Below are 27,993 nucleotides of genomic sequence, written 5' to 3'. Positions count from 1 at the left end.
CTGACTAATTCTAAATCCTTCCTTGTTTTTTCCTTTATTCTTTTTTTCCTCAAGCAAAGGAAATAGGGGGATAACTGGTTCTTTCTCAGAGCTTGCCTTTCTCATCATTTTCCTGGCATAACAATTTTTTAGAGTAAAGTATTCCAGATCTAATCTTCTTTGTAGACTCCCTATTAGGGAATAGAGTCTACGCACTTCTCCTCTGGTTTCCAGAGTGATATTTGCCATAGTTTTCATTACTTGTATCATGGTGGCTTGCAAGACTTCATTGGTCACCTTTTCTCCTGACTTCTCAGATAGAGTCGAGCTTTTTGGCATAGATGGTCCTCGTAGGGAAGGGAAATCTTCTGGATGAGCTGTCAAGCTTGATCTTGGTAGACACTAGGGTAGTCCGTATTCTGTGTTCCACCTGAAGGTTTTCTCCTTCTTCTTTCTTCTTGGCATACAAGACTAGTATGTTGGGTCCCACTAAGTGTGCCAAAACTATGTTCTATCAAAGATTTCTCTGGAAAAGGAGCCTCATACCTCGGCACTTTGGATGTGTAGTCGGGCTTTTACTTGTTGATGTGCTACAAGAAGAGGACAAAGTTAGTTCTGAAAAGTGCCTTTGTGGGGCCTTAGGTGTAGGCCTTGAGGCTCACAATCAAAACTAACTAAGTGCTAGGCATGCCACTGCTATCTCAGTATAGCAAATGTAGAACAAGTGTGTTTTAAATTGATTACTTGTGCCCCAAGTTAGTCAAACTTCTTGTTATCAAAGGATTGTCGTGGATGGGTTAAGTCCATGTTAAATTCTTTTTCTTGCCTTGTAAACAAGGACTTTTAGTTCATGGTCTTGTACATACAAATGAAGAGAGTCCAGAGCCCTTTAAGTTGTTATTGTGGTTCCAGATTATGTATGTTTGTTTGTTTGATTGATTGAGTGTCCTTGTCTCTGGGGCTTCTTCTTCCTTTTATAGGCAAACTAGCCCGACTATTGTAACTTTTGCTTGTCTGAAAGCATTTGGAGGGTAGTGAGTCATCACCTTTCTTACTTGCAATGCCACTAAAAAGTATTCTTTGGCTGATAGTAGGTTAGTCTCTATCACTTGTTGCTTTACTTGTAGACACATGACTTGTGTCTCTTGGCTGAGAAAGCCTCAATTTACTTCTGGGCTCGATGCTAGGCTTCGGGCAAATTCCCTTTTAATTGGCATCTTTAGGCTTTCTTTCACTTAAACCCAATGTTCAAATATTAACCCAAACACAAAGCTATCTATCTATGTGATTAAAGAAACACAAAATTAAGAATACTCTGCACAAAATTAACCCTCGCTGGCACTACATGAGTAAATCAATGATTAATTGCCAAAATAGTAACCTTTGAATCGGTGTTGGATTAAAAATATAAGAAAACATTAAAATTAAAACTATTTCTTGGTAAGTTAAAGAAAAAATCAATTGGTCTTCATACAACAGCGGAACTGTAAAAACGGATCTCGCGACACAAAGTTGGAATTTGTTTTGCTTTAGTCCGTAACTTACTCGTTTCGGAATGTTTATAAGGGGAGCCTGCATGCAGACATATCATCAGCAAGCTTTGTTCTTACCCACCTTCCTTCGTAAGATACAAATCATCACAAATCCAAATAAACGCAAGTTAGCAGAGTACTGGCGAATTGTTAAGCACTTGAGAACTTGTGTTCTGAAAACAAAAGATCCAAATCCTATTCCCAAAACAAAAAACAGCACCTTGGTGAATGAATAAAATTCTCGAGTAATAGCAAATTCTTTCATTGACAAGTGATCTCTCTGTTTTCTGTCTGTCTATTTGTCTATCGATCTCTAGCTAGCTCTAACAATGGAGATGGCTGACCAAAAACCTCAAAATACTGAAGCCTCAGGCCAGAAGACTATTGCAGACTTTGATCCCCCCAAGGCCGCGAAGACAAAGAAGTTCGCTGTTGCCTGTGCCATTTTGGCTTCAATGACTTCAATCTTGCTGGGCTATGGTAAATTTAATTGTCCATTTACTTCATGCATGTGGATTTTTCTTTTGGTATTTTTTTTCCTTTTTATGTGTGTTATTACGTTTTCTTGATTTCATTTTTACATACAGATATTGGTGTGATGAGTGGAGCGTCACTCTTCATCAAAGAAAACCTGAAAATCACCGACGTACAAGTTGAAGTCCTCAACGGTACTCTGAACCTGTACTCTCTCATCGGTTCCGCCTTGGCAGGAAGAACATCCGATTGGATTGGCCGACGATACACCATTGTCCTCTCTGGAGCCATCTTCTTTGCTGGAGCCCTCCTTATGGGATTTGCCCCCAACTACGCCTTCCTCATGTTCGGCCGATTTATTGCTGGAGTTGGAGTTGGTTACGCTCTTATGATAGCTCCTGTCTATACAGCCGAAATCTCTCCAGCCTCATTCCGTGGCTTCCTCACATCTTTCCCTGAGGTTTGTTTTTTTGCTTGGTTATCTCATTGTATACATTAATCCACTTTTAGGAAATATGAATAATCAATAAATTTGATTTGTTTCAAAATATGCAGGTGTTTGTTAATGTTGGTATATTACTTGGGTACGTATCCAACTATGCCTTGGCCAAGCTCCCGATCCACTTGAACTGGAGGATCATGCTCGGCATTGGCGCAGTTCCCTCTCTTTTCCTCGCCGTCGGCGTCCTAGCCATGCCTGAGTCACCACGCTGGCTCGTCATGCAGGGGCGACTCGGAGACGCCAGGAAAGTCCTGAACAAAACTTCTTCTACCCATGAGGAGGCTGAGCTCAGACTAGACGAGATCAAAGAGGCCGCTGGAATCCCAAAAGAGTCCAACGAGGATATCGTTCAGGTTTCGAAGAAAAGCAAAGGTGAAGGCGTATGGAAAGACTTGTTCCTTCGGCCCACCCCAGCTGTCCGCCATATTTTGATCGTGGGAGTTGGTATCCACTTCTTCCAGCAAGCCTCCGGTATTGACTCCGTCGTGTTGTACAGCCCCAGGATCTTCGAGAAGGCTGGAATCACTTCCTACAATGACAAACTACTTGCAACCGTAGCCGTTGGAATTGTCAAGACCATTTTCATCCTTGTCGCCACCTTTATGCTTGACAAGTTCGGACGTCGTCCTTTGCTTTTGACCAGTGTGGGTGGAATGATCTTCTCTCTCTTGTTGCTCGGTGTGGGTCTTACAGTCGTCGATCATTCCCACAGCAAGGTCCAATGGGCCATCGCTCTGTGCATTGCAATGGTAATGTCCAACGTTGCGTTTTTCTCCATCGGGCTTGGACCCATCACCTGGGTCTACAGCTCAGAGATCTACCCGTTGCAGCTGCGCGCGCAAGGGTGCGCTATGGGAGTGGCCATGAATAGGTTGATGAGCGGAGTCATCTCCATGACGTTTCTTTCATTGTACAAGGCCATCACGATCGGTGGTGCCTTCTTCCTTTATGCCGGAACGTCTTCGATTGCTTTTATGTTCTTTTACACAATGCTGCCAGAAACACAAGGCCGAAGCCTCGAAGATATGGAACTCTTGTTTGGCAAATACCATAAGTGGAGACAAGCGAATGCCATGCTCAAGAAGAAGGAAGCTGCTGAGAAAAGCCAAAGCGCTTAAGAATAATAGGGCAAAAAACGCTTACCATATTTTTCATATTTACGTTTGTACGACTCTCTAATAGAGATGGGACACACATGTTGATGGCCCTTCCTCTATTAGAGAGGTAGTACAAGTGTCGTGTGAAAATTTTGGTAAGTGAATGCCCTAAGTTTTTGTTCTAAGTTTTCTCTTATGCCCCAACGTTCTTGCAACGGGGCTGCTCATTCCGTCGCCTCCCTTTGTGTTCAATAAAGGAGGCGTTCGTCGTTGGGACTTGATTGCTCCTATTTAGCTTTTCAATGTACTTCGTTTCGGATGTCAACGTTTCAATCCGTACTTAATAAAAGCTCTATTGTTTCAACAAAATACACACAAAAAAGTGCAGTGCTTAATTACTGAATGTACTTAATGATGGCTGTTTATCATTATAAAAGTTTTTACTTTCAAAATTTTATTGGTGTTTCGGTGATATGTAGCTCAAACTCACTCTTCACCTTATCTTCTTAATTTGTTAAATAAAAAGATCTTATATGGAACAAAGAAATAAATTTAAGATGAAATGAACTAGACATGCATGTTTATACAAGGATTGTTCTTCTTGTAAACACGAGGCTTGTAGTACCCTTGCATCGAGATTTAGTTTTTGATTCTCCTTCCTGTAGTTTATAACTCGAGTAGTTAAGAACATGATCTAAATAATTATTTATTGTCTACTATTCCAATTCCCCCTCAATGTAGTTTGTATAAAAGAATCATCACTTTAGCCCTACTATAGTTCCTTCTTCTAATTCGTTTTCCCCATTGACGATTATTACTTGCACCTTTTTTCAGTTAAAGTGCGGACGGACATGCAAAAGAGTGCGAGGCTGATTTCTTTTTTCATAGATCCCCTTTATCCTTCATCTTTCCCTTTCGTCCAGCATCTACCCTAAACTTTAGCCAAAAAAAATTACCTTGACGCATGAACTTCCAAGTTTTAAGCACTAACAATTGAAAAAATTGTTTGATTAATGGAGGTTGTTATTTGGTACCATATTCTTTAGAGAGAGGGTGCACAAGTAGCGTATCATATTGAGTACGGGCTCGAGTTCAGGTGTAAAATTCACGAGCGGCATTACTTGTACAGTTGTACTTGCTCTAGTTATATTTCTTACATCGGTTATGCTTGCAGCCGATAAGAAATACCGCAAAAGATGCAAATACTCGCTTGAAAAGCAAGCAATAAAGCTCAAATAACTGGAGAGTGAATGCTGTGAGGCGATGTTTATGGTCGTTAATCTACGATGATCCGTTAATGAACTCAGGTTACTCACTGCGACTAATGAACTCGATATCGACGACGGATGTAGGAACTTGGCATCACTAAATAATTTACTGATCATAACGCACTGCATATCTTATACATAAACGAGAGTACTGTTTACATATCAATCGTTAAAACATACATTCAACGTAAATAACTATGACCGCAAACAGGCTGGGACTTGTGGAATTCTTGTATGACGCATACGTGTTTGGATCGGTTATCCGAGCTATGAGCTTCCAAATGCAGTGTCATTTACCTGTTGGAACAACAACAATACACAATATGTCAACCAAATACTAAAAGATTTCAATGTCAGATCTCGGTGTTTATCATTTAACCATACGACTAAATCAAATCAATTTCTTTAACCAGCAAGAAGTTATAGCGCACCATTGCAAACTTGTCCAGTATCTCATGAAATCATTAGTTTATTTTCAAACTATTAGAAGAGATGATAATTAATTAGACAATCCAGACAAACGCCACTTACCATAGTTTTGGCGCACGGTAGTGAACCTATAGATGGCTTTAATAAGGGAGCCATATTTCATCCACTTCAATTCTCCCATGTGTCTGTAAAGCGAATATGGGACAATCAGTTCAAGAAACAAAATGTGTGCAAATAGTCAATACATGTAGGGAAAAAAAAGGAATCACACAAGACAAAGGAGATAAGTTTCTGAGTCTACGATAAAATCAAATGCAAGTCTAACATGCAGCTGTGCCTGTATATGGATGACCTAGAGACAAAGATTACCCAGCCCAAAATAAGAAAAATTAAGTTAAGGATTGCTATTGAGAAACAACTGACAGCGTGATTGCCAGCCCTATTTAGAATAGTTATTTCAGACCAAGAAAATAATTAAAAAAAATACTTTCCGCATCCAATTATGCAAACGGAGGGTCTAGCCCTTTAGTCTCGTTAAAATCCTGGAACCAAACAAATGGGACACCCACCTCCCCACAAAACTCATGGAAAGGTCTCCTAATCAGGGTATAGGAAAAAACTGGCAAGAGACAAGCACTAACAATGAATCTGATAAGAAATTTCCTTAAGGTCCCTTTTCGTTCTTTAAAAAATCATTTCCTACCAAACAGGAGATAAAATTAGATCCACTGCTAACTTACAGCTACGTAGCTCTTGCAGACAAATCTTTTGGGATATTTAAATTAGGACATACTGCAGAAAAGAACCCTTGACATAAGTTTCGTATGCTCATTAAACAGGGCAAACATTTTGTTAAGAGTCGACCAGACGAAAATCTTGGAAATCCCAATAGACAGACTATAACAAAATTATTATTACTATAATACGTTTGCGCGCGCACACACACACACATGGATATGTATCTATTATACACAAAAAAGCAGGCTTAAAACTAGGTATTCTCTTCAGCTCTGGCCTATTGTGTGGTTAAAGGGTTACTCCATCCTTCCCTTACCATCGCTTCATGTTTAAGTTTCAGTAAATATCAAGTGCACATATACAGGAAATTACATAACTAAATGCATCTCGCCAATTTGCTTAGAAATACTCACATGATCTCAGTATATCGGATTCTCCATGCAGGGAAACCAAGGTGGCATCTTGCAGGTCCATAAACTAATAGCAGGTCAGGGTCTGGCCCCCTGCAACCTGAAAGCAGAATACCATAAACACCCAGAAGGTCAAATTAAATTTTTCAGTAATCATGAATTTGACTGTTGATGAAACTGACAATAAAACATACCAATAGCTTTTAGTGCCTCGTCCATGTTAGGTTCTGTAAAGATTTTCTCTTCGTGATCTCCAACTAAGTTGGCCAATTTCAAATACTTTGCAAAAAGTAAGTTAGCTGCTTTGGTCACAGCTTCTTTTCCATCAGAGAACGACGAAAATTCCAGAGCCATGCGCTTTTGGTCAAGTAACCCTTCATCACCATCCTGCACATAATGGATGCTAAGTTGGTTATAAACTTTGGTCTTGTCATAATGCAATATATGTTCATTGTGAAAGACACAAAGTACTCATCATATAATATTAAAGAAACACAAAAGAAGACTGCTTTGCATAAAGTTAACCCCCTGGGACTACATCATAAACCAATTACGAATTACTAAGGTGGCAGGTTCATACAAGCATCACCTAAAAAATATAGTACAAAAATAAAATGAGATATTACAATTAAAATAATTGATTGGTTCTTGGTACACTTAGAATGCTAATTACTTCAACAATTTAAGTGGCAAAATGTAGAACAAGAAGTAATTTAGGGACAGAATACAGCACCTCAAATTCTGTTGCATTCTTCAGTTTATTCAAGATGGCTCCTTTTGATTTCTTCAAAACTCCTAGGATCAAAAAAGAAGAAGAATTAGCCAAGGTTGGAATACATATATCACATTGTTGCCTACCAATAGTAGAAGGCATCTGTCATCAATCAGAATAAGAAAGCACCATTACCTTCCGTATCATAAAGGCACACACGCTTCACGCCAATAGCTTCTAGCCACTGCAGAAGCTCAATAACTTTTGAAGTTTGGTAAGCTTCTTCACTTTCTATCACAATAGCCAGGTACTTTAGCTTTCCCAAATCAAGGGTTTTGTAGTTCTTGAGTACTCCACCAGAAATAAGATAGCTTTCGAACACAAAAGCTAAATCTAATAGAAAGTACCATATGCTAACAAAAAGATGTAGAATATGCCATAGGAGCACAAGCCCAAGATTGCCAATCTGCAGCAGCCGCAACCCAGGATTAACGTTGACTTTAACATCAAAGTAAGCATTTAAATATGCATATGAATCAGCCATATTCATGTAAAGTTCCCCCCAAAAACAACAATTAATTCCACTCTGAAAAAGAACACGTCCTTTTTACGCTCATAATCATCCCATAAGATTATTAACTAAATTAAAACTCATTAACATTACAATTACATGACAGAGCAACAATATTAATTACACAAAGTTGTCATCCAAAAATAAAGCTTCAAACAAAAGAAACTTATATGGACTTACTTGAGCAGCACAAAAGGACACCCTCTGCATTTCCATTTGAAAATCCATAACTCTGAAAAAAAAGAAAAACAAAAATCAATTCAAACCCACTTAAACCCAACAACCCAAATATTATTATAAATCTAATCAGAGACTAATCTGAAATCCATAACATCTGCTTCCGGATAAGAAAATGGCTTTAATTATCTGAAATACGATATCAATTGCTATTATAAAATTGTGTAATAGGTTATGTCGCCTGACAAACTGAGTTACAAATTCATATTGGAAATGTGAGTTTTAATGACATAAAAATTTTAGAAGGGTTGAAACCCTAATCAAGTTGACCTTGAATTTGACTAAGATGGGTTTCCGTGATTATGTGCTCCCTTAACTCCCGCGTTCATGTTTTGGATGAATAGCGGGCTCAATCTCGAAGCTAACATCTTTCTAAACTAAAAATCCTGATAAACTTTGGGCAGAATTTTATTGTTTTGCCGTCATTTCGATATAACAATACATTCAAGCAAGTTCAAACTTCGGGAAGAAACCCAAAATTTGAACAGATAAAAAAATCTAAAATTCATGCTTATCAGGATTAAGCTACAAATCAAACCTAAAAATGAATCTTAACTAAACCCCGAATTCCCAATTAGAAAAAATAAATGAATAAAAACAAAATAGGAAAGAAGAATAGGTAGATTAACGATACCTGAAGGAGTAGGAGGGTGAAGCTTTGAGGAGGAAGCTACGAACCCTAAATCCCAATTTACAGAATCGGTGATGATTTATCAAGCTTGGAAAAAACAAGACTCAGAGAGGAAAGTGAGAAGCTGCTGTGTGGAAGCAAACTGAAGCTTCATCAATATATAGAGGATGATCGGAGAACCGAACCCAGAGGATGTGTGTGTGTGTGCGCGCGCGCGCGCGCGCTGGGATTTTGGGTAGACGATTTGTGGTTGCTGGGTTTTGATGTGGAATTTGTGGATTGTCATGTTTCACACTTGTACATGATTTTTTTTTTGGTTCACGTAAATTCCGGCTTTTTTTCTGTTCAGGTATTTTGTGCCGTCCAACAGCTTTTGAGATGATAATTTTTTTAAAATATAAGTGGAATTAAAATATATATTAATTAATGAATATCTGCTTCAGAGAATGAAAGGCAACGAAGATTTCTAAATTGAAATAATTGGATTGAAAAAGAGTTAAATTTACGAGAATTCAAATTCAAATTTTCATAAAATGTAATTATTAAAAATGTTTTGAAATTGGAATACAAATAGTAAAGATTTCACAAAACTATTTGAAATATAAATCAATATGATTATTAAAATGCTCTTGTATCGAATCAAATAATTTATATGCTACTTTTTGTAATACAATTTTATATATAATATCAAAGTATAAAGAAACTCAAATTGCTTTTTTGTTTCACAAACACACTAAGAAAAAGTGTGACAGGCATGAAAAACTTATGATATCCAAAGGGTTTTGATGGGTTAATATGAAAGGCAATCTTGAAATTTTAGAAATAAATTAGGGTACATTCTGGATTACCTCAACAATCTGAAATTCAAATACTACCAAACTGGGAGTTTAATTGCTCCAAATTTTGGAGTTAAATTTCAAAATTTGTGTGAGTTTTACCAATTTTTTTATTCCCTAATATTTGAGAAAGATCGAAATATTCGGTAATTAAATTTAATTCTGTTTTTTATTCTGATTACGCTCATGGAAACGTGTTGCTAGAATCGTCTAGAAAAACAACAATAAGACACGGCCCCATAATCTTTCATATGGTACGTGGCACAATTATATGTACTTTTGCTAGAACATAAGAGTTCTTATTATGATACCGCCTACATCCTTGTTTAGTATTTTGAATTGGATTGAAAAAAATAATTTTTTAATTTCAGTGTATATTGGAGATGAAAGTGAATAGTTCTTTGGTTAAAGAGACTAGGAAAATGTCATATTACGGTTTAGTAGTATTCCTCTTTACTTGTAAGTGAGAGGTATTAGGTTTGATTCTCGCCAAAGATGAATTTGAACCACATTATTACTAGTGCATTATGAGACTAAATCAACCACCTCTCCCTTAGATAATATTGGTTGTTAAAGAAAAAAAAAATTAAGTGCAAGAACAAGTACGAAAGTGTGCACTAGTGACTAAAGTATTCTTCTTCAATCCGGTAAATAACTGATTAGTAGATTAGACGGGAAAGAAACTCATTCCTTCTAATTCTACCATTTGAGAGAATTAAAATGGATAAGTTTCACTATAATCCGAGGACTTTAAGTTTTTCATTTCTTCCACACTAATAGGTATTTTTACCACCTTCAAAAATAGGAATAAAAACACACAAAATACTTGCAAAAGAACAAGGTAGTTGTAGTATAAACAGCTCAAGCAAGGTTGCTTTCGCAGGGATTGAATGAATCATTTATGTTTAAAACCAACTCTTAATTAATTATTGAAAACAAAGTTTGGAAAAAGTTGATTTTATGACCTAGAATATTAAAAACGAATTTTAAATTAAAACAAATAAATAACTTGACAAAGTAAAGAAAACAAAAGGAAATAGTTTTGAAAACCAAATTGTAAAACCCTAGGGTTCCACCGTCCCTTAACAATCCTATGTAGATTTATCAATTACTTATGAATTACCCATGCAACTTTGAAGGCTAGGTTTTCCTAATGCATATTCTACTCGTGGTATTCAAGTTAGAACGTATATCAAACATGCAATCCGTCTGTGGTATTCATATCAAATATAAACATGCATGACTCATTAAGCTTTGTGAAAACCCTTTGAAAAACCATGCAACCCGTAAGACGTGATATTCATCCTAGGTGAAATTACAACTATCAATCACAAGAGGCAATACTCAATCCCCCGGTGGTATTCCGATCGAACTGAATCTGATTACTTATCTAAACATTCTAATAGTAGCTAAGAATTAAGATATAGAGAAAGTTTAATGCACAGTGATTAACAATTCAAAGCATGCATGCATAATATCATAAGCAATTAAATAAAAACTACATATTCATGCTAAGGCTTAAGGCATCGCCCTAGCAAACGGAAATTAGTTACAAACAACCATAAAACAAAAGGAATTTTATTGAGATAGAAAAAAGATAGAAAACACTTAGAAAATAAACTTCAAAAACCCTCTAGAGTAGTGTGCGTGTTCTCCTCCAATGTTGCCTAGAGAACCCTAATGGGCTAACAAGCCTTATTTATACTACTAGAAAATAAAACCCTACCTTGAAAAGGTCTTAGAATAAAACTAGGAAACATAATTAAATGATAAAACAGAAAATAAAAGGTTTCCTATTTGAACTAGAATTCGGAGTTCTTAGAAAATCACACTTTTGACTAATCAAATCAACTCCGATTTGGTCTCAAAAGGTCTCTTTAGAAAGCTAAAGACATCCCCTACAAATTCTCAGAATGAATTTTCCTCAAAATACGTCATCTTGACTTCCAAAATACTCAAAACGTCCAAAAACGTCAATCTAGAAAAGCTGCGCACTGGGCCTTTATTTCATCGCCACCAATGGCGTAGCCACCCACAAGGCTAAGGTGGGCTGTAGCCCAAGAATGTTTTCTGTAAGGGTAATGCTATCCATACACTCATTTTTACTTCTTACACACATCTCTTAATTGCCGGTTATTCAGATCGAATGAATTGAACATGATCACTAACAAAATATTAATAAGGCTGTGTTGGAAGTAAAATGGGTTTGTGAATAGAACTATTCTTTTGTAAACTCATGCTTATAGCCTACTCAATTTCAATACAGATCATTATTTAATGTATATTTAGTAGAGGAGAGGTAGTAAATAATACATTTTCTAATAAAAATTATAAATTAGTTCTATCTTCAGTCCCCTTTTATTCTATTCTTTAAAGAAAAAGACCATTTACCCTATGTAATTTAGTTTTTGTGCTTCTTACTCAAGAAAAGACTAATAAAGTTCTTTAAATACACAATTCAATTAAATCCCTATCTCCTCAATTCTTGACTTTCCGTTGCAATTTTCCTATGAATGTCACCTTTGGTACGTTCTTAATCTCTTTATTTAATTATTCTTGATTTAATTAGTAGGTCAATTATTTATATGGTCCTTGAATTTATCGGTTAGGATTATAATTTTGAAAATAGTTTATATTATATTGTTGTTCTTTTATATTGATTAATATATAATTTTATATAAGCAAAAAAAATAAACTTATAATTTTATGGTATTATTTTCAACTAGCCCACCCAAGAAAAAATCCTGGCTCTGCCCTTGATCGCCACGGTCAAACGACTTAGTAGAAAAATTTGGAATTTTGATACAATCATCTTGAAAAGCACACGAACATCCTCCAATTAGAATCACTCCAAAATTCATCATTTTGATCACTTTTTGCTCGAGAGGAAGTCCAATATCCTACATTGAAAATATATAACAAAGTATCAAAATTCTACCTAACTAATAAATTAATACTAAAATTAGGGTAATATATAGTATAATATCGACTCATCACCCACCATACTTCAAATTTGGTGATTGGTGCAATTCGACTTTAAAAACTATTAATCCGCCTTTCGATCTAATGATACTTCTCCTCCTAACGTTAAAAATAAAATTCAAGTTTGACTCCCCAAAAGCCCCCACTGATGAAACAAATCACAAAGCATAATGCATCAACTTCAGCATCTGGTTGATCTGAAACTCCATGTAGCTAAACCCACAAAAATTACAAAGAAAACAAATGACATAAAAGGGAAAATGTGCTATAAACAAAGCATTAGTTGCTGTTCGCGGCTCTTGCCCGACTGTTACAAAAAGAAAACTCCCACAACAAATACTCCCTGTCGGTGTGTAACAATACATTAGGCAAGAAATGGCAGCTCTATGACTCTAAGGAAAGCCTTTATCAACCGAATAGCAGAAGGCAGAAAAACATGGACAAGGAACCTCATATCACTGCCGAATTCATGACACTGCACATCATCCAAACGCTGGACACGGAAGCTTGTTTTCTCAGCTTGCTTTAATGTATTACAATATTCGCATTGCTAACGGCCATGCCCATAGACAGAACAGTCTCTTGCTAGCTTTAGTATATCAGTTCTCCTTTGCTCTAATGTCGCAAAACAAAACACTCAGTACCAATCCTTCTAGTATATAGTATTACTCAACTAAACGTCAGAGCACAAAAGAACAGACATTTTAAGATAAACCGAGTTTTAGCAGTTTTTGAAATCCTCAATCATTTACAATTGTATGCATAACAAAGAAAATGGATTGATAGAAAGATTTAAGCATACAAGAGGTTTGAACTGACTAAGAAATACCAGATATATAAATTTTCGACTTTCCATTCGAAATTGTACGCCCAACAGTTGTCTTTGATGAAAGAATTTGAAACACAAATATACAACAGATTCATTTAGAAACAACAATTTTCAGGTTGTGTAGATATAGAAATAGATCTACAGCAGCCGCCAATACAATAAATAGTGAGGCACCTACTTCAGAGAGATTGCATGCCTACATGTTTACATACAAAAACGAGAACAAATATCATGATGATTTAGGTGAGCTAATGTCTGCACATCTGATACGCATAACTTTCAATGACCAATTCTTGTGTCTTCCCCACCATTACTTAAGTACTAAGTTTATTAAAAGAGCCAATGCAGTACAACCTAATTACACAAGGAAATTAGGAAGTAGCAAAACCTAAAAGCTACATTCAAAATCATTTGGAAGGGATGGTCAATATTGTGCTCGGAAAAATGCATCCAATGAATCCTATTATCTTCTCTCAATACAGGGTAAGAAATCAAATCACCTTCATACCTATTGAGCTGAATCTTCAGAGAATCTACCATCAAAAGGAGTTGACGGATGAGAATGTGCCGTACCAGCAGCAGTTCCAGAGCCATGTTGAAGTTCTATAACAAGCCATCGAACTGCTTTACTCATCTGTTCCAACCGAACCGCACTAATGGGTGGCAGACCAGTTGTGCTGTGCCCAGACTTCCCAGCCACCAAGCCAGTTGCCTCATCCACCAGGCACTCTGAGCCAATCCTTTGCTTCACAGACTCCACAAACTCCTCCGCTTGATCACAAGTGACTCTGAAAAGTTCCCACTTCTGCTTAAAATTCTCAAGAGCAGCATCCGTGGCTGCTGTTTTCTGGCCACCAGAAGTTTCCTTGGATTCGAGCACATTAGCTGCTGCAACAACGAACTCTTGGTATGCACTATTTAGGGAATCTACAATGCTGTCCATTTTGAGGCTCGTACTTCCTAATGAATATAGTACAAATGTTAGGAAATTATGAACTACTGAGGGAAGCTAATAATTTACTTATCACTGTATACTCATGCTGAAACAACAATACAATGAATGAGAAAAAAAAAAAAAAAATCTTTAATTTAATCTCTTTTTATCTATATAATTTGAACAAGAATTTCGTGTTAAATCACAAATCCTATGTCACTTCAAACCTGGGTTTACATTGCATACATTCAAATAACAAAGTCCATTAAATGCAGAAACTAAATTCAAAAAGGAAAACATTTTACAATATGATGGTAACATACAAAGACCAATCAACATTCACAAATCTCATAAAATTAAACAGAAAAGCAACCTAATAAAAGGAGGATAGTCAATGATGCTTCCTTTTATGGGGGTTTCCACACATACTTCGAGAAATGACACATTATTCAGCAAAACCAACGACAGTCAATAATGTTTCATGTTACATGTCTTACATTTACAGTCTTATCGTCAAAACGTATAACATGACACAATATTCAGACAACCTTACCCAAGCAGGACTCAACAAGGAAAAGGCTAAAGTAATAGCAGCTTTCTTTTATGCCACCAGATCTGTTATAAGATCCCCGATTTTATGTTCCGAGCTATGTACCAAGCATGGTTAGTACACCATTAACTACATAAAATGAATACAGGCTATTGCGCATACAGATCAATGAATAGAATAGCAAGGAATTGAGTAATTAGATCACCGAATCAGAGTCCTACCAATAGAGTAACAAAGAACACCTTTAAAAAAGTAAAGGAACATCAGAAGCCAAAGTTTAACCTAATCACAACTATTTTACATACAGACCAACGAATCATCCTCGTGTGCCTATACTTTGACATATGACATACCAACATGTCAATAAGTTTGTGAAAATATACAGCAACAAGGTATTTCGTATCCAAACCCTGGATATAAGGGTCAAAAAACTATTTTATAAACGCAACAATTTCCGCGCAAATACACTACAGCTCAATACTCCTGACTTCCTTATTCATCCTCACCTCAGAGCTTCCCCATTTCCTCCAAACAAAAATACAAATTCAATCCCTTCTTCGACAAAAATACAAAGCAAGTCCCATAGAGATCTAAGAAGAATTTAAACTCAAATGTTAATAATTACCAGTAAATTCGAAATGCTATTTTGATATCTCTAGGGGGTGGGATTAAGAATTGAAGACATTATTAATTGGTGTTTAAGCGAAAGTGCAATTATTTATATCTGAAAGAAGACCTCTTTATCATTTGTATTTGGAAGAGAAATACACAAAAATCGAAAAACCCCATTTTCTTACTTTTAATTCTGTGTTTGAAAAATCCCAATTTTTCCATTTCAAATGGATCGAAAAAAATTAAGCAAAAACCAAAAACTTGTTCAAACAACGGGATCAGAGACTTTGATCATCAATGAGTTGTGCTGCTACTGCCATTATACTAATGTGCACAAATACTCACAAAAATTAGATACGAGAAAATCATAGAGCTTTCAACGGATTAAACGATAATAAAGTGGATATGATTCAACACAAAAGCTGGGAAAAGTAAACTATCATACAATCTCGGCAAAAAAACAAAACATACTAAACCCTGAACAACGAAATTGAAGGAAATGACATTACCTGGTGAGTAAGCTGCCGATTGTTATTGAAGATTCAGAAATTCGAAGAAGCGGAAATATTTACAACTGAGAAGAAGAAACAAAGAAATTCAGAAGATATGAAGAGGGCTTGGATTCGATGGGCTATAGGGAGAGACGAACTTATTTTTAGCTTTCAAACATAAAACTCGTTTTTAATCCTACTCTTGAGAAATTTTGTGCCGGTTCCCTCACCCATTAGCATTTAGTTTTATTTATTTATTGAAATATAAAATTGAAGGATATCCAAGATGTCAAATGCTAATGGATGAGGGAACACCATGTGTCATGGTGTTCCCGGCACTTGGAAAAATTTCTCCTACTCTTGCCCTTGAAACTTAATAAAAGCCACGTATTATTTTCGAAACTCAAAATTTGCTCAGATCTGCTTTATTTCTGATTTTTCATAGGCTTTTTAGTTAAAATAGTTTCTGAGATTTGCATAACTCCTCACTTTGGTCTCTAAGATTTCAAATCAATAAAAGTGGTCCCTGAAATTGTCCACCATCCATCATTTTGGCCATTCTGTTAAAAACTCTATTAAGTGTCCAGGAGCTCTAGGCCGGAAGTTTGGGTAATTTTCAAAGCTTCGTAACTCAATCGTTTCTTAATCAAATTTGACCCATAATATATCAAAATGAAGATAGGAAAGTGTAGAATAAGATTTTACTATTTAGAAGCCCAATGGTTTCCGGAGATTGTCGGAAAATAGCCTCAAAGTTGGCTGGTCCTAAGGAAAACTGAAAACCTCGCCAGAAACTGGGCAAATTTTAAACATTTATAATTTCTTCAATACTCAACGAAATGAAGTGATTCAAAAACAAAAACCATACTTCTCAATGAGATGAAGAGAATGGTACCTTTTTCAGTGGTTAACTCGCCGTGGTTTGGCCGGAAAATGGCTCGAAAATGGTTGTCTTGGTCTTGAGTTAGCCAATTTTGAGCCGTTTTCCGGCCAAACCACGACGATTTAGCTACTGAAAAATGTACTATTCTCTTCGTCTCGTCGAGAAGTATGATTTTCATTTTTGAATCACTTGATTTCGTTGAGTATTAAGTATGATTTTCGTTTTTGAATCACTTGATTTCGTTGAGTATTGAAGAAGTCATGAACGTTTAAAGTTTGCCCAGTTTCTAGCTAGTTTTCCAGTTTTCCCTCGGACCGGTCAACTTTAAGGCTATTTTCCGACCATCTCTGGCAATCATTAGGCTTCCAAATAGATATAATCTTATTCTATACTTTCCTATCTTCATTTTGATATATTATGATTCGAATTTGGTTAAGAAACGATTGAGTTATAAAGCTTTGAAATTTGCCCAAACTTCCGGTCAAGAGGTCCGGGACACTTAACCGAGTTTTTAACGGAAAGACCAAAATGATGGATGGTGGACAATCTCAAGGACTACTTCTATTGATTTGAAATATCAGGGACCAAAGTGAGGAGTTATGCAAATCTCAGGGACCATTTTGGCTAAAAAGCCTTTTTCATATGAAGGTCATATGTCCATTTTCTAATCCACGTCAATATATTTGACTCTTTTTTTTTAACAATTAAACGATATTATTTACATTAAAAAGAAAAGGGTAGACTTAACCTCTCACTTATACGACATCGTATAGCGAATTTTGAATTTCGTGAAATAAAGTGGCGAATTTTAAATTTTAAAAAATAAAATGAGATTAAAATCAAATTCATGGTGATTAAAAATAAGGAAAACTAATAAAAAGGGCTTGAAACTTTGAGTTTTAATGAAAATGACAAAATAAATTATAAACTAAATAGTACCAGGATTAACTTTTTAGTGTAAAAATATGATTTTTCGTTAAAATAAACAGTACTGAAAGCTTTTCGTTAAAATTCTCTTAAAAATAAGGCTCTGCTTTTATAATTGGACAACCCAAGCTATTTGGCAAAATATGCGACTTTCTTATGAGAAACTATAAGAATTTTATTTTTTTGGGCCATATAGGTGGGTTTTTTTTTTTTTTTTTTTTTCCTTCTAAGAATTAAGTATCCAAAATTCCTTAATATTTTGGTGTGATTTCAAATTAGTCTTTAATTTTTTCAAAAATTTCGAAAGGGTCCTCAACATATAGGAAATCTCGCTTTTGTTAACTACCTACATGACATAGGAAATCACCCTAATCCAAACTACGTACAGCCAGATCACAGTATTCGTGGAGCAATTTTGGTCCTTCCGGATCACATCGCGGCAGTTCAATTGAACCATGCATTGGGAAAATCCCCCATTGAGTTTTCACTTTCACTTTCCAGCTTTGAGGCCTGCAAACTCCAAATGGCGAATCGCACTTTACCGGAACGGGAAACCGACACCAGTTCCTGTTATATTTAAACAAACATTACACTTCGGCGCTGTAGAATGACAAACCAACTCCCACTCCAGTCATGGGTTCCGGCCGAACAATCGCGGCCCCAAGGTAATCATGGATTCCGGCCATACAATTGCGGCCCTAAGGTAATCATGGATTCCAGCCACACAATCGCGGCCCTAAGGTAATCCAAGTTAGGATATGGTTTTGATAGAACAAGGGCAGTCCAACACAATGTGAAAATGGTCAGCGGGAAATGCGGAGAATCTCACATCACATAATGGTAAAACTGACAAGGAAGATGGTACAAGGAAAATGCATATCAAAATCTTGACGCAGCAAGCAGTTTCAAGGAAAAACTACGATATGGGAAACTAAGTTGATGATGGTTGCCACCTCCTGACCCAGTCCGTCAAAGTAGACAGATTTGTCGAAATGTCTTGAATGCTATCACTCTTCAAAGGAATCACGATATCTTGAGGGTAGCTCTCTTTTGCCTCCTCGAGCAGAGTTTGAAATATTTCACATTCAATATTGTTGGAGAGCTTCGAATTCGAATACCCTCTGTCACATCCAAAAATCCACAAAACGGGACACTCGTAAACACACGGTTGTCAACATGAAGGAAATCAAACAGAAAAGAAAGAGTGAACCAAAAACCTACCTTCGAGTCAAACGGTCATACAAGACAGTGTTGTCAGTCTGAAGCACAACCACAAGATCAAACCATCTCTCGGGGAAGAAATCGCAACCATGGTAGTCCACTATGTTCCCTCCTTCTTCCATTGTATCCTCAAGCTCATCGCATACCAGGTCTTCATTGATGACGTAACAGTCTAGCTCATCATCCCAGCCGTCATGAAGATTCTTCGCTTTCACCAAATCACCCACATTGATGTGGCGGAGCTGCGTTGCCTCTGCTAAGGCGGCTGATGTTGTTGTCTTCCCTGTTCCTGGCGTGCCCGTCACCAATATGTTTGGCCTTGTCCTCACCATGAAGCCTAGATTAGAGGCGGATAACCTAATACATAATTAACGATAACATTTTTTAGTCCTATAGATAAATACAGTAACAAGATTCGCAACACAACAACAATCTAGTTGACAAAATCATAAAGCTGCAAATAATTCATAATAGCACTTCCAGATCTTCAAAAACCAACACAAGCAATCTTATAGTCTCAGCACACCAACTCAACGAGAAACCCATTTGTTACTAAACATAGCAGAGCTATAGCCAGTGGTGTAATAGTCAGAACTTGAAACCTAAACAAAAAAGAAACCCACAAACAGTTAAATTTAAGAAAAACTAATGAAAATGACTAAGTTTTAATAAGGGCAAAATAAAGGGTAAAGTGAATAATAACATAATTGACTTTTTTGTATAAAAATGTAGTTTTTCGTTAAAGTAAACAGTACCGGAGTTTTTCGTTAAAATTTCCTTGAATTTAAATTCAAACTTCCGGAAGAAACCCAAAATTTGAACAAATAAAAAAGATTCCAAAATTCATGCTTCTGAGCAACAAATATACAAGGGAATATGTAAAACAAATGAAAGGGGGAAATTGTTTTCATGCTTATCACGATTAAGCTTAATAAACCCCAATTAAGCCACCAATCAAACCTAAAATTGAATCTTAACGAAACCCCTAATTACGGATAAGAAAAAATAAATAAATAAATAAAAACAAAATATCAAAGAAGAATAGGTAGATTAACGATACCTGAAGGAGTAGGGGAGTGAAGCTTTGAGGAGGAAGCTACGAACCCTAAATCCCAATTTACAGAATCGGTGATGATTTATCAAGCTTGGAAAAACAAGATACATAGAGAAAAGTGAGAGCACGGAAGTAAGGGTAAATTGGTAATCTTCCGATGGAAAGAAAGGGTAAATTCGTCAAAAAAAGCTCTATAAACCCTAAACCCTCACGTCGGCCCCTTTCTTCTTTCTCCAGTCGACATAGCGAGAGACGAACAGCGCACAAGCAGCATCCTTTGTTCCCGGCTTTTCGCCTAAACTCTCTGTAAGTTGTACTCTTTTTCGGATTTTAGTTTTGAATTAGGGTTGTTTTAATTTCAATTTAGCTTTCTGCTACTATTAGGGTTATACATTTGGGATTTTGATTTCAATTTTGCGTTTGTGGCGTTCGTAGTAGTTCTATACCCCAGAAATTTTAAAATAAATTAATAAATTTCCAAACTTTCTGCCTAATTGTAACAAGTTGGTAATTTTAATTTTTTTTTTTCCGGACATTTGCATTTAATTGCTTCAAAAGTAAGAAATTTGCACCTTCCACCTTGAGGGTTTGATATTTCTTTAGAGGTAAAAATGTAGAAGCAAAATTATACGATGTCGGAGAGTGTTGAATCGGGCTGTCATTCAGAATGTTATTAATGGTAAATGGTTTAATCTGAATTTGTTGTTCTGGCTTCTGCTTTCTTTTTCTTTTTTTTTTTGCTGTTTGGCAGTAGGATTTTGTAAGAAATGGAACACGGGTCGTTGACTGATCCCAGCCAATCCACATTTTCTTTGGTTGACGAGGATCACACATTTGCAAATGCCGTCAGGTTCACTTTGAACCAGGAGTAAGTGCTTTCTAATTGTTTTAATAAACATCTGACTATTTCTTTTGGGATCAATAATCTGCTTCTTTGATGTTTTAGCTCTAATTTTACTTGTCTAAACATCAAATGTACTGAATCCTTATCAATTTTTTTTTCCCTCTGAAATCGAATTTGCTTTATTGGTCGACTTTTTAAGTAGAATGAGCACAGTGGAAAATGCTTTGAAAGTTTATTGGAACAAATCTTCCGAGTTAGTATATAAATCTTGCCATAAGATAGGTTTAAGTTGAAAGGGATCATGTAGTAATAAGCAGTAATGGTGGTAAAAATGGTGTAACGACGATATGCTCACCAAGCTGTAATGTTCTGTTGCAGTCCAAGGACAAAATTTTGTGGGTACAGCATTCCTCATCCATCGGATAACCGAGTTAATATTAGAATCCAGACAACAGGTAACACATCCAAACCTTGTCATGGACTATTACAATGATTTTTTTCTTCATCAACCATTTTTTCCCATAATTGCAACCTTGCATGTATTTCTGGTTTTTTTTTTTTCCTTCTTTTAAGATAGAGATGTCATACTGATGGCTGTATGCATTTGTTTTTTGCTTATATTAGCAATGTGACAACAATGTTTTCACTTAAGCAGCCTCCAAAATACTCAATTTGTTGTGCCTTTGATACTTTGCCAAATGCCTAATCATATCTGTGTATTGGAGCCAAGTTGTGGAGTCTGAACCAAATAATTAACTGGAGCAACTTTAGTTCCTATAGAAACAGGTGTTTAATTTGGTCATCTTAGCGTCGTCAACTCTCTGTTAATTTTTCATGGAGTTCTTACTTGAATGTGTATGTGAATCGCCCTATTTCCATCGCAAGAGTGATATAAGTGCTTTGGTGGGTAAGCATCACCATCTAGCCTTGGGTCTAACGGTGGTGGTGATGTGGGATTGAGAAAGAGGGTTTCCAACTAGTTTAGGTTATGGGTTCGAGCCCAACCAATTTATCAAACTGTAGCCGTTGTCTCTTCCAGGTAGTTATAATGCAAAACAAAATTACTTCCCCATATCACTCCATAAAAATTGAAGGATCTCGCTTGGTGTTTCTTCAAGGAATTAGTGTTTTGGAATCAGTCTTGGAGTTTCTAATGCATAAAACATTTGGTGTTTGATGAAATTTTACAGGTGATGCAGCAAAAACCGTATTCACAGATTCATGTCAGGATCTCATGGTGATGTGCCAACACGTGAGGAGCACTTTTGACAAGGCTGTTGTTGATTTTCGAATGAGTAAATCCGTAAATGGCATGGATATCGACTCAAATAACTAAACCTCGACATCGGATTAAAGTTGCCAAACCCAATGGTCGGACCAGATTGAGAACGAAACTTTGGGTGTTGCAGGATTTTTGTGTCTTTAAATTTTATGACGGTGTTGCATATGATGATACATAATATTTTCGTACCCTTTTCCTTGTCTATTTCTGGTAAAATAGGTTGGCATGCTTTCTGAAGTCAGCTTCCATCGGATTTCACATTTCCATGGTCTTTTCCGTCATTGAATGATGGACTACAGTTTTGGAAGCAGAGATGCGGACTTCCAGCAAACTGGCCGTCTATAAGAACATCAATCTGGCCACTCTCCTTCCACTTTTCTGCATATTTCACTTGTATGGCGCTTTTGTCATAGTTAAGTTTTGTGGCAGGACGCTCCTTCATTGTCGCCAAATATATCAATGGCTCCAAGAAATCCGAACACGTACCAAAAACATACAAATTGTTCAGCCTCAAATTAAAACAAATTGTGATCTCACATTTCGTAGCACATCTACGAGAATGTGTACTGTACATACAATTCATCCAAATAAATAGGATGGAGAGCAAGAGGGTGGTGAGCATTACTGCAGCTATACAAATTTCAAAATTTAAACTTAATAAATAGGGTGATGAGTGTGGTGAGCAAAAATATTTATATATTATGGTTGAGTTTTCAAATTGGATGGGGAAAAAGGATGGTAAGAGTAGGTTGTCACTTGTAGAAAAAACTACTTGCGCAACAAAATTTTAGGCGACGAACAATATTTTGTTGCCCAAGGATGGTGAACAAATTTTCTATTTGGATGATTCTAAGGTTGGAAGTGGCTATAAAGTTGTTCACAAGATTGATTATGCCTCCGGTTAAGATCCTATCCCATTCAAAAGTGCACTTTCTGTGTTGCGGTTTGCATATCACCCGACTATTTCTGATCGTAAAAAGTTCGGTAGCATCTCCCCAGGGTTCTCCAAGCGCACTATGTGGATATTACGGACAAATATCCACTATGCACTTGAAGAACAATAGGAGGATACAATCAAATTTTCCACAACCGAAACTTAGCCAAGTTCATCGCAAACCCTAAATACATACTAGTGCACTCCCAAACTGTCCAAACTGGACAATTCAAGATTAAGTTAGATCGTGGAGCCGCATATTGCGCCTGCACGCGTGTCCAACAAAATCTCAAACAAGTCTAAGGTATATTTCGATTTTATTATACGAATTTAATCAACATAATTAACTTTGTATAAATGGAATGAAGTTATAACAAGTTCCACACCCCGAATTCCTACACTAATGCTGCACAAATTAAGTTTTCCTACTCCACATGTATTTCAAAAACAACTACAAATTTCACATCCTATATAATTCAACATATACAGTTATCACAACTAAATAAATTCATTCTTCCTACTAAAAACTAATCATAAATAACACATTTGAAGGAAAAAATAATGACAAACTCAAAATAAACTAACCTTCAAATATTTCGAAGAGGAAGAGATGGAGTGAGATACAACGGGGGATGGAGGGAGGGAGGGAGGGAGGGAGGGAGGGAGGGAGAGAGAGAGCGAGAGAGAGAAGCAGTGGGGGACGGCCGCGGGGCTGCAGAAAGCACATCAATGAAAAAAGATGAGGGGGAAATGGGGGAAGAAGGCAGCAGACTCTGAGCTAAAAGGTAACCTACACCTTACCGACAGAAGCAGTCGTCGCGAGAATTCAAATACTTCGTCTCCTAACTATATATTCCCCTTTTTTTACACATCACCTGTAGACTTTTCTAGACGACCAAAAAATATTACACGACGGAAAGGTCCGTCGGTTAACTACAATTTACGCGTCGAACAAGTTTTCCGCCCCATAAAAATCTCATTAAGTACGCGCCAAATTTTTTCTTTAGCGCCAAATTTTTCCCAACAAAATATGGTTTACCCTACGAAATTGTCCCGTCTCAGAAGACTTTTTAGTTAACCTACAATGTTGACTATACTAACCCTACAAACGAGGGATTTTATCGGGGAAGAAGCTGTTAACCGACGAAATTTCTTTCGTCCCTCAAAATTTGGTAGGGCAAGCCGTACTTTCTCGTAGTGAGAGAGAGTAAACTGAAATGCCATTGTCAGCAAGTGATCATGTTGGCTTCTTCAATCCGGGAAGCAAGTTCTCGATTAGGACTTGCAGAAAGGTCTCGATCTGGGTTTGTTTAGGTTTCAAGTAAGATTTGCATATAGGTATTTTTACAAAATGTGTTTTATCCCAATTGTTTTTGGGTTGGACAAGGCACATCTAATTTTCAAGTTAGGTGTAGCGAAATAAATATTTGGTTCAAATAAAATTTCTCTTTAGTAAATATGACTCATTTTTCCGCTCTTTCACACTCTTACATTACAGTTTTTACAAATGACTCATTTTTTAACTCCCACCATCACATGCATCTCATGTGTCATTTGCCTAAGTAAGCTATGAAACTCACTCAAACAAACTGAGAGAAATTGCTTCAGAAGATAAGAGAACACAACCACTTTAAAATGGCCAATCTAATCAAATGAGATTAGCTTATTTATAACAGAATGAATTTCTAAACCACAACACTCAATAAACAAATAAAAACTAAAATTGAACGAAAGTTTGGAAGAAATTAAAAGTAACCGAACCTAACTCTTACAGATGGTACAAAAAGATGCTTAACATCCATTAATCTGGAGGCTGCAATCTTCTTGTTATTCTTACGTGCTGAATAACATTGCAGCCTTGTCATCACAGGAACTTTTTGAAGGTCTTACTATTGAGTTCACTACTATATATATGATGTTGCTTATGATTGTTTTCATCACAGATCTTGGTTTGTGAGCTCATTACATCGTATAAATTCTGCTTTTGTGATAGAGGTGGCAATTGTACCCCTTGGCATTACTCCATGATATATATTGCACCTCCAACCTTTAAAAAATGGTGCCCACAAGTCAATTTTTTATCGTCAACGTAGCGAGCAAAATCTGAATCTGTATAGCCTAAAACCTCAAGTTTCTCAACGTTGCAATAGATTAACATAAAAGCCCGATCGAGTTAAAAGGAAATAACGAAACCACCTTCTTTACACGTAGCAAAGTTTCAAGTTCGTTTCCTTCTCTAATCTTTTAGAGTGTATGCACACCAGCTATCCCTTCCTCCCATAAGCGGATCTTAGTCCCATAAGTTAGGTCGAGTACACGAGTCACTGGAATCTATAGTTCCGGTGGTTTATATATATATATATATGTGTGCGCGTGTGCGTGTGTTGAAGTATATCCTCATTTAGGGGGTTGTATTCAATTAGGAATCTAAGGCTGTAATTATAAACTCCCACAAAATTTATGTATTTTAAATATTCGCATATAAGTGGATAGATGCATATGACTAGAATACATCAAAATCGTCTAATTCATTGAATCTTACAAATTCACTGTTTTGAATACACTCTAACACTAAAAACACTTTCAAAGCCATTCATATATCACCAAACTTGGATTGAATCCTTAAAAATCTGAATTGAATAACATTTGAAAAACTCATTTAAAATCATAATTGGATAAAAATCTGAATTGAATACCAGTTGCATTTGAAAAATTCATTTAAAAAACATAATTAAATACGGTTTTACAATCAAATTGAATTCTTTTCCAATACACCCCTGAATCTTTGTTTCTGCTCCCTGTGTTCCATTTCTCTCCATCTTCATACCCTAATCTGATTTACTCATAATTAAGTCACCAACCATAGCTAAGTTTATTGCAACAAAGAATACAATTTTTTCGTACCAAAATAAATTACTGAATTAAATCATCACAAGGTTCTAAAGCCAGATGCAGGAATTCGAGAAATAAAATTGGACGCTAAATTTTCTTATGTACATCAAAGTATTGGAAGTTAGCGAAAATGGAAATTAAAAAACTAACCGGCAATCCAACAGCTATACTGAGAAGTGAAATTTTTATTCAGTCCAGAAAATTAAAAAACAAGAAAGCAAACTTGAATGAAATTAAAAACACACAAAATAAAAGAAAGAAATATGTAACCACAAACTAATTAATACAAACCTCTGCAACTAAATCAGGCTAACAAAGGAAGCAACTGATAGATTCATAGATAGAGCACTCACGCCCAGTAGACTCTTACCTCTCTCATCATTTATCGATCAAAAGGTCCTTTGGGATCGAGTTGTTTACACAAACCCAGATAGGTAAGATAAAGAACTCGATCCTTGGCACCGGTTCGATGATTTTTGGTGTGCTTACAGAAATATTTCAACTGCTCAAGCGTGCAGCAACCAAGCATCTGCCCCAACAGCAAAAACAGCCAGTTAATCACCTTCTTCTTCTCCCCTATGATCGGTTTCGCGCTGTTCTCTTGTTCGCAAAACTTGCATGGAGGAAGAACTGGGTTCATCCACACACTCGGTGCCCTATCGCGCATCGTGCTCTTGTTACCAGCAATAAAACTCCCAACCTCAAGAAACTTTTCCTTCAGATTATACTCCATCTTATATTGTCGTTCACAACGCTTGCACTGCACTTCACCTGTGATGGTAACGATTTGCCTTGAATACAAGTATTCCAGACTGTGCACCATGGCCCGCCTTGTGGTAGCCCACGGAAAGGGAGCCGGGACAGTCTCGCTCTTTCCCTCCCTCGGACCTTGGGTAGGGTTCCGCCGTGCACGCAAATGACGAGATGTGGGAACTCCGGGATTGGGCAAGGGCATGGACGGGGAGGAGGAAGATTGTAGTGTAGTCATGTAAAGTGGGTGTGAGGATGAGAGTTGGAGAGGATGAGATGAATGTTTTTGAGGCATTAGGGTTTGTATGAACAAGGGTGTTGGCTGCACTGACAGTGACGAGGATGATCGTGGTGGCACCGGCAGTGGCAACGATGCTGTTAGCTGTGTATCTACTGGTGGCATTAGACGAGGTTTTGATTGAGGACGATTAGAGTTGAGCGAGAGAGCGAGCATATCGTTTTCTTCTGCTTCGAAATCGGGGCCAACATCCTTGTTGTTGTTCTTTCTCTTCTTGTTGTTTTCTTTTTCATTGTTGTTGTTCTTGATATCTTTGTCCATGTTCTTCGTCATAGCTTTCTCAATCTCTTTCATGGAGAAAAAAGTCTAATATTTGAAAAGAGAGAAACTCGAGTAAAAGAAAATGTTGAAATAGTAAAATTGAGTTTGAACGTGTACTCAAATTTATTGAGATAGAATTAAAAAGAGGAATTGAGATAGAGTTAGAATGCTATTCAAATTTTGAAATTAAAAAACTATTCAAATTCGATTATGGTTATGTTTCCTTAATCTTTTTACATGATTTTATCCGATGCCTAGTCTTTTTTATCTTTATTTTTTTTTGGAAACTACTTTATTTATTTATTTTTGTTTCAAGATAATTTTTAGCTTATTTTATAGATACACGTCTGCTGTCCTTGGAAGAGTTATTTAGTAAGTAAAACCCTTAATATTTTGGAAGAGAGATTTTATAAACTATTCTGCGTGCGGTTGAATTTCAAAGTTTGTCTAAAGCCAAATATTGTGACATTGTACAGTACAAGGGGACTAAATTTTCGTTGGTATTTTTAAAAGAAAATGAAATAAAATTCCTGTTGGTTTTAGTTACGATTCAAAGATTATGTTTTAACTATTGTTCAAATCCTATGAATCTTGGACCTAATTGATGATTAACATTGATTACACAGGGTTTGTTGAAACATGCATCCTCTTTGGGTATGAACAATTAAAAGTTTTCGTCAATAATGATATGTAAGTTTGACTAATTTTCCTTATATCCTGTCTATTTTGAGCATGAAACTTATTAATTTTTTTCATTTGGTTCGAAAACTTATTAATTAAAGTTTGATTGGGTTTGACTAATTTTTCAAAAAACTTATCCTGAAATACGATGT

At 36.4% G+C, this 27,993-nt stretch overlaps 5 protein-coding genes across 18 annotated transcripts; 2 read left to right on the top strand and 3 right to left on the bottom strand.

Annotated features, from left to right (window-relative positions):
• Positions 1–1,590: 1,590 nt before the first annotated feature.
• LOC103964606 (putative polyol transporter 1) lies at positions 1,591–4,570 on the top strand. The gene is made up of 3 exons (XM_009377547.3): positions 1,591–1,991; positions 2,099–2,445; positions 2,541–4,570. Exons 1-3 carry the CDS (start codon positions 1,841–1,843, stop codon positions 3,603–3,605), a joined length of 1,563 nt encoding a protein of 520 aa, XP_009375822.2. The 5' UTR covers positions 1,591–1,840; the 3' UTR covers positions 3,606–4,570.
• Positions 4,571–4,931: 361 nt separating this feature from the next.
• On the bottom strand, positions 4,932–20,054 carry LOC103964605 (adenylate kinase isoenzyme 6 homolog). 6 transcript variants are annotated; one of them, XM_048581131.1, is made up of 9 exons: positions 19,906–20,024; positions 7,893–7,944; positions 7,337–7,607; positions 7,163–7,224; positions 7,010–7,018; positions 6,624–6,816; positions 6,433–6,529; positions 5,384–5,466; positions 4,932–5,149 (listed from the first exon to the last, which is right to left on the bottom strand). In XM_048581131.1, exons 1-9 carry the CDS (start codon positions 20,007–20,009, stop codon positions 5,142–5,144), a joined length of 879 nt encoding a protein of 292 aa, XP_048437088.1. In that variant the 5' UTR covers positions 20,010–20,024; the 3' UTR covers positions 4,932–5,141. The 6 variants fall into 6 exon arrangements, with proteins under 6 accessions (XP_048437088.1, XP_048437090.1, XP_048437089.1 ...); XM_048581133.1 differs by lacking the exon at positions 19,906–20,024 and adding an exon at positions 8,584–8,817; XM_048581132.1 differs by lacking the exon at positions 7,010–7,018.
• Positions 12,548–16,013, bottom strand: LOC103964602 (mediator of RNA polymerase II transcription subunit 32-like). 6 transcript variants are annotated; one of them, XM_048581136.1, is made up of 4 exons: positions 15,833–16,013; positions 14,715–14,808; positions 14,535–14,589; positions 13,234–14,187 (listed from the first exon to the last, which is right to left on the bottom strand). In XM_048581136.1, exon 4 carries the CDS (start codon positions 14,168–14,170, stop codon positions 13,736–13,738), a length of 435 nt encoding a protein of 144 aa, XP_048437093.1. In that variant the 5' UTR covers positions 14,171–14,187; positions 14,535–14,589; positions 14,715–14,808; positions 15,833–16,013; the 3' UTR covers positions 13,234–13,735. The 6 variants fall into 6 exon arrangements, with proteins under 6 accessions (XP_048437097.1, XP_048437096.1, XP_048437098.1 ...); XM_048581140.1 differs by lacking the exons at positions 14,535–14,589; positions 14,715–14,808 and adding an exon at positions 12,548–13,071 and having other exon boundaries at positions 13,728–14,187; XM_048581139.1 differs by lacking the exons at positions 14,535–14,589; positions 14,715–14,808 and adding an exon at positions 12,548–13,013 and having other exon boundaries at positions 13,728–14,187.
• A 9-nt stretch (positions 20,055–20,063) lies between the features above and the next one.
• Positions 20,064–22,262, top strand: LOC103963118 (DNA-directed RNA polymerases I and III subunit RPAC2). Of its 4 annotated transcripts, none has more exons than XM_048581143.1 (5): positions 20,116–20,205; positions 20,458–20,504; positions 20,654–20,767; positions 21,122–21,198; positions 21,934–22,262. In XM_048581143.1, exons 3-5 carry the CDS (start codon positions 20,667–20,669, stop codon positions 22,077–22,079), a joined length of 324 nt encoding a protein of 107 aa, XP_048437100.1. In that variant the 5' UTR covers positions 20,116–20,205; positions 20,458–20,504; positions 20,654–20,666; the 3' UTR covers positions 22,080–22,262. The 4 variants fall into 4 exon arrangements, with proteins under 4 accessions (XP_009374168.1, XP_009374169.1, XP_048437100.1 ...); XM_048581142.1 differs by having other exon boundaries at positions 20,136–20,205; positions 20,651–20,767; XM_009375893.3 differs by lacking the exon at positions 20,458–20,504 and having other exon boundaries at positions 20,064–20,205; positions 20,651–20,767.
• Positions 22,263–26,233: 3,971 nt separating this feature from the next.
• LOC103963140 lies at positions 26,234–27,651 on the bottom strand. The gene has a single exon (XM_009375918.2). The coding sequence runs from the start codon at positions 27,191–27,193 to the stop codon at positions 26,234–26,236; it is 960 nt and encodes a 319-aa protein (XP_009374193.2). The 5' UTR covers positions 27,194–27,651.
• Positions 27,652–27,993: the final 342 nt, after the last annotated feature.

This window comes from the organism of the source record quoted next, unplaced genomic scaffold (assembly GCF_019419815.1).
Source record: "Pyrus x bretschneideri cultivar Hongxiangsu unplaced genomic scaffold, Pyrus_bretschneideri_v1 Contig16, whole genome shotgun sequence".
Taxonomy (NCBI): Eukaryota; Viridiplantae; Streptophyta; class Magnoliopsida; order Rosales; family Rosaceae; genus Pyrus; species Pyrus x bretschneideri.
This window is presented reverse-complemented; position numbering and strand designations above follow the sequence as displayed.

Bases quoted from the DNA above. Each gene is read 5' to 3' on its own strand.
- LOC103964602 (XM_048581140.1), bottom strand. From the start codon at position 14,170: ATGGACAGCATTGTAGATTCCCTAAATAGTGCATACCAAGAGTTCGTT.
- LOC103963140 (XM_009375918.2), bottom strand. From the start codon at position 27,193: ATGAAAGAGATTGAGAAAGCTATGACGAAGAACATGGACAAAGATATC.
- LOC103964605 (XM_048581131.1), bottom strand. From the start codon at position 20,009: ATGTATCTTGTTTTTCCAAGCTTGATAAATCATCACCGATTCTGTAAA. The intron at 7,945-19,905 runs GTATCGTTAATC...CTTTTTTTTCAG, and splicing joins TCACTCCCCTACTCCTTCAG to AGTTATGGATTTTCAAATGG. The intron at 6,530-6,623 runs GTATGTTTTATT...TTCTGCTTTCAG, and splicing joins CGAGGCACTAAAAGCTATTG to GTTGCAGGGGGCCAGACCCT.
- LOC103964606 (XM_009377547.3), top strand. From the start codon at position 1,841: ATGGAGATGGCTGACCAAAAACCTCAAAATACTGAAGCCTCAGGCCAG. The intron at 1,992-2,098 runs GTAAATTTAATT...TTTTACATACAG, and splicing joins TTCAATCTTGCTGGGCTATG to ATATTGGTGTGATGAGTGGA. The intron at 2,446-2,540 runs GTTTGTTTTTTT...CAAAATATGCAG, and splicing joins TCCTCACATCTTTCCCTGAG to GTGTTTGTTAATGTTGGTAT.
- LOC103963118 (XM_009375893.3), top strand. From the start codon at position 20,667: ATGGAACACGGGTCGTTGACTGATCCCAGCCAATCCACATTTTCTTTG. The intron at 20,768-21,121 runs GTAAGTGCTTTC...GTTCTGTTGCAG, and splicing joins AGGTTCACTTTGAACCAGGA to TCCAAGGACAAAATTTTGTG. The intron at 21,199-21,933 runs GTAACACATCCA...GAAATTTTACAG, and splicing joins TATTAGAATCCAGACAACAG to GTGATGCAGCAAAAACCGTA.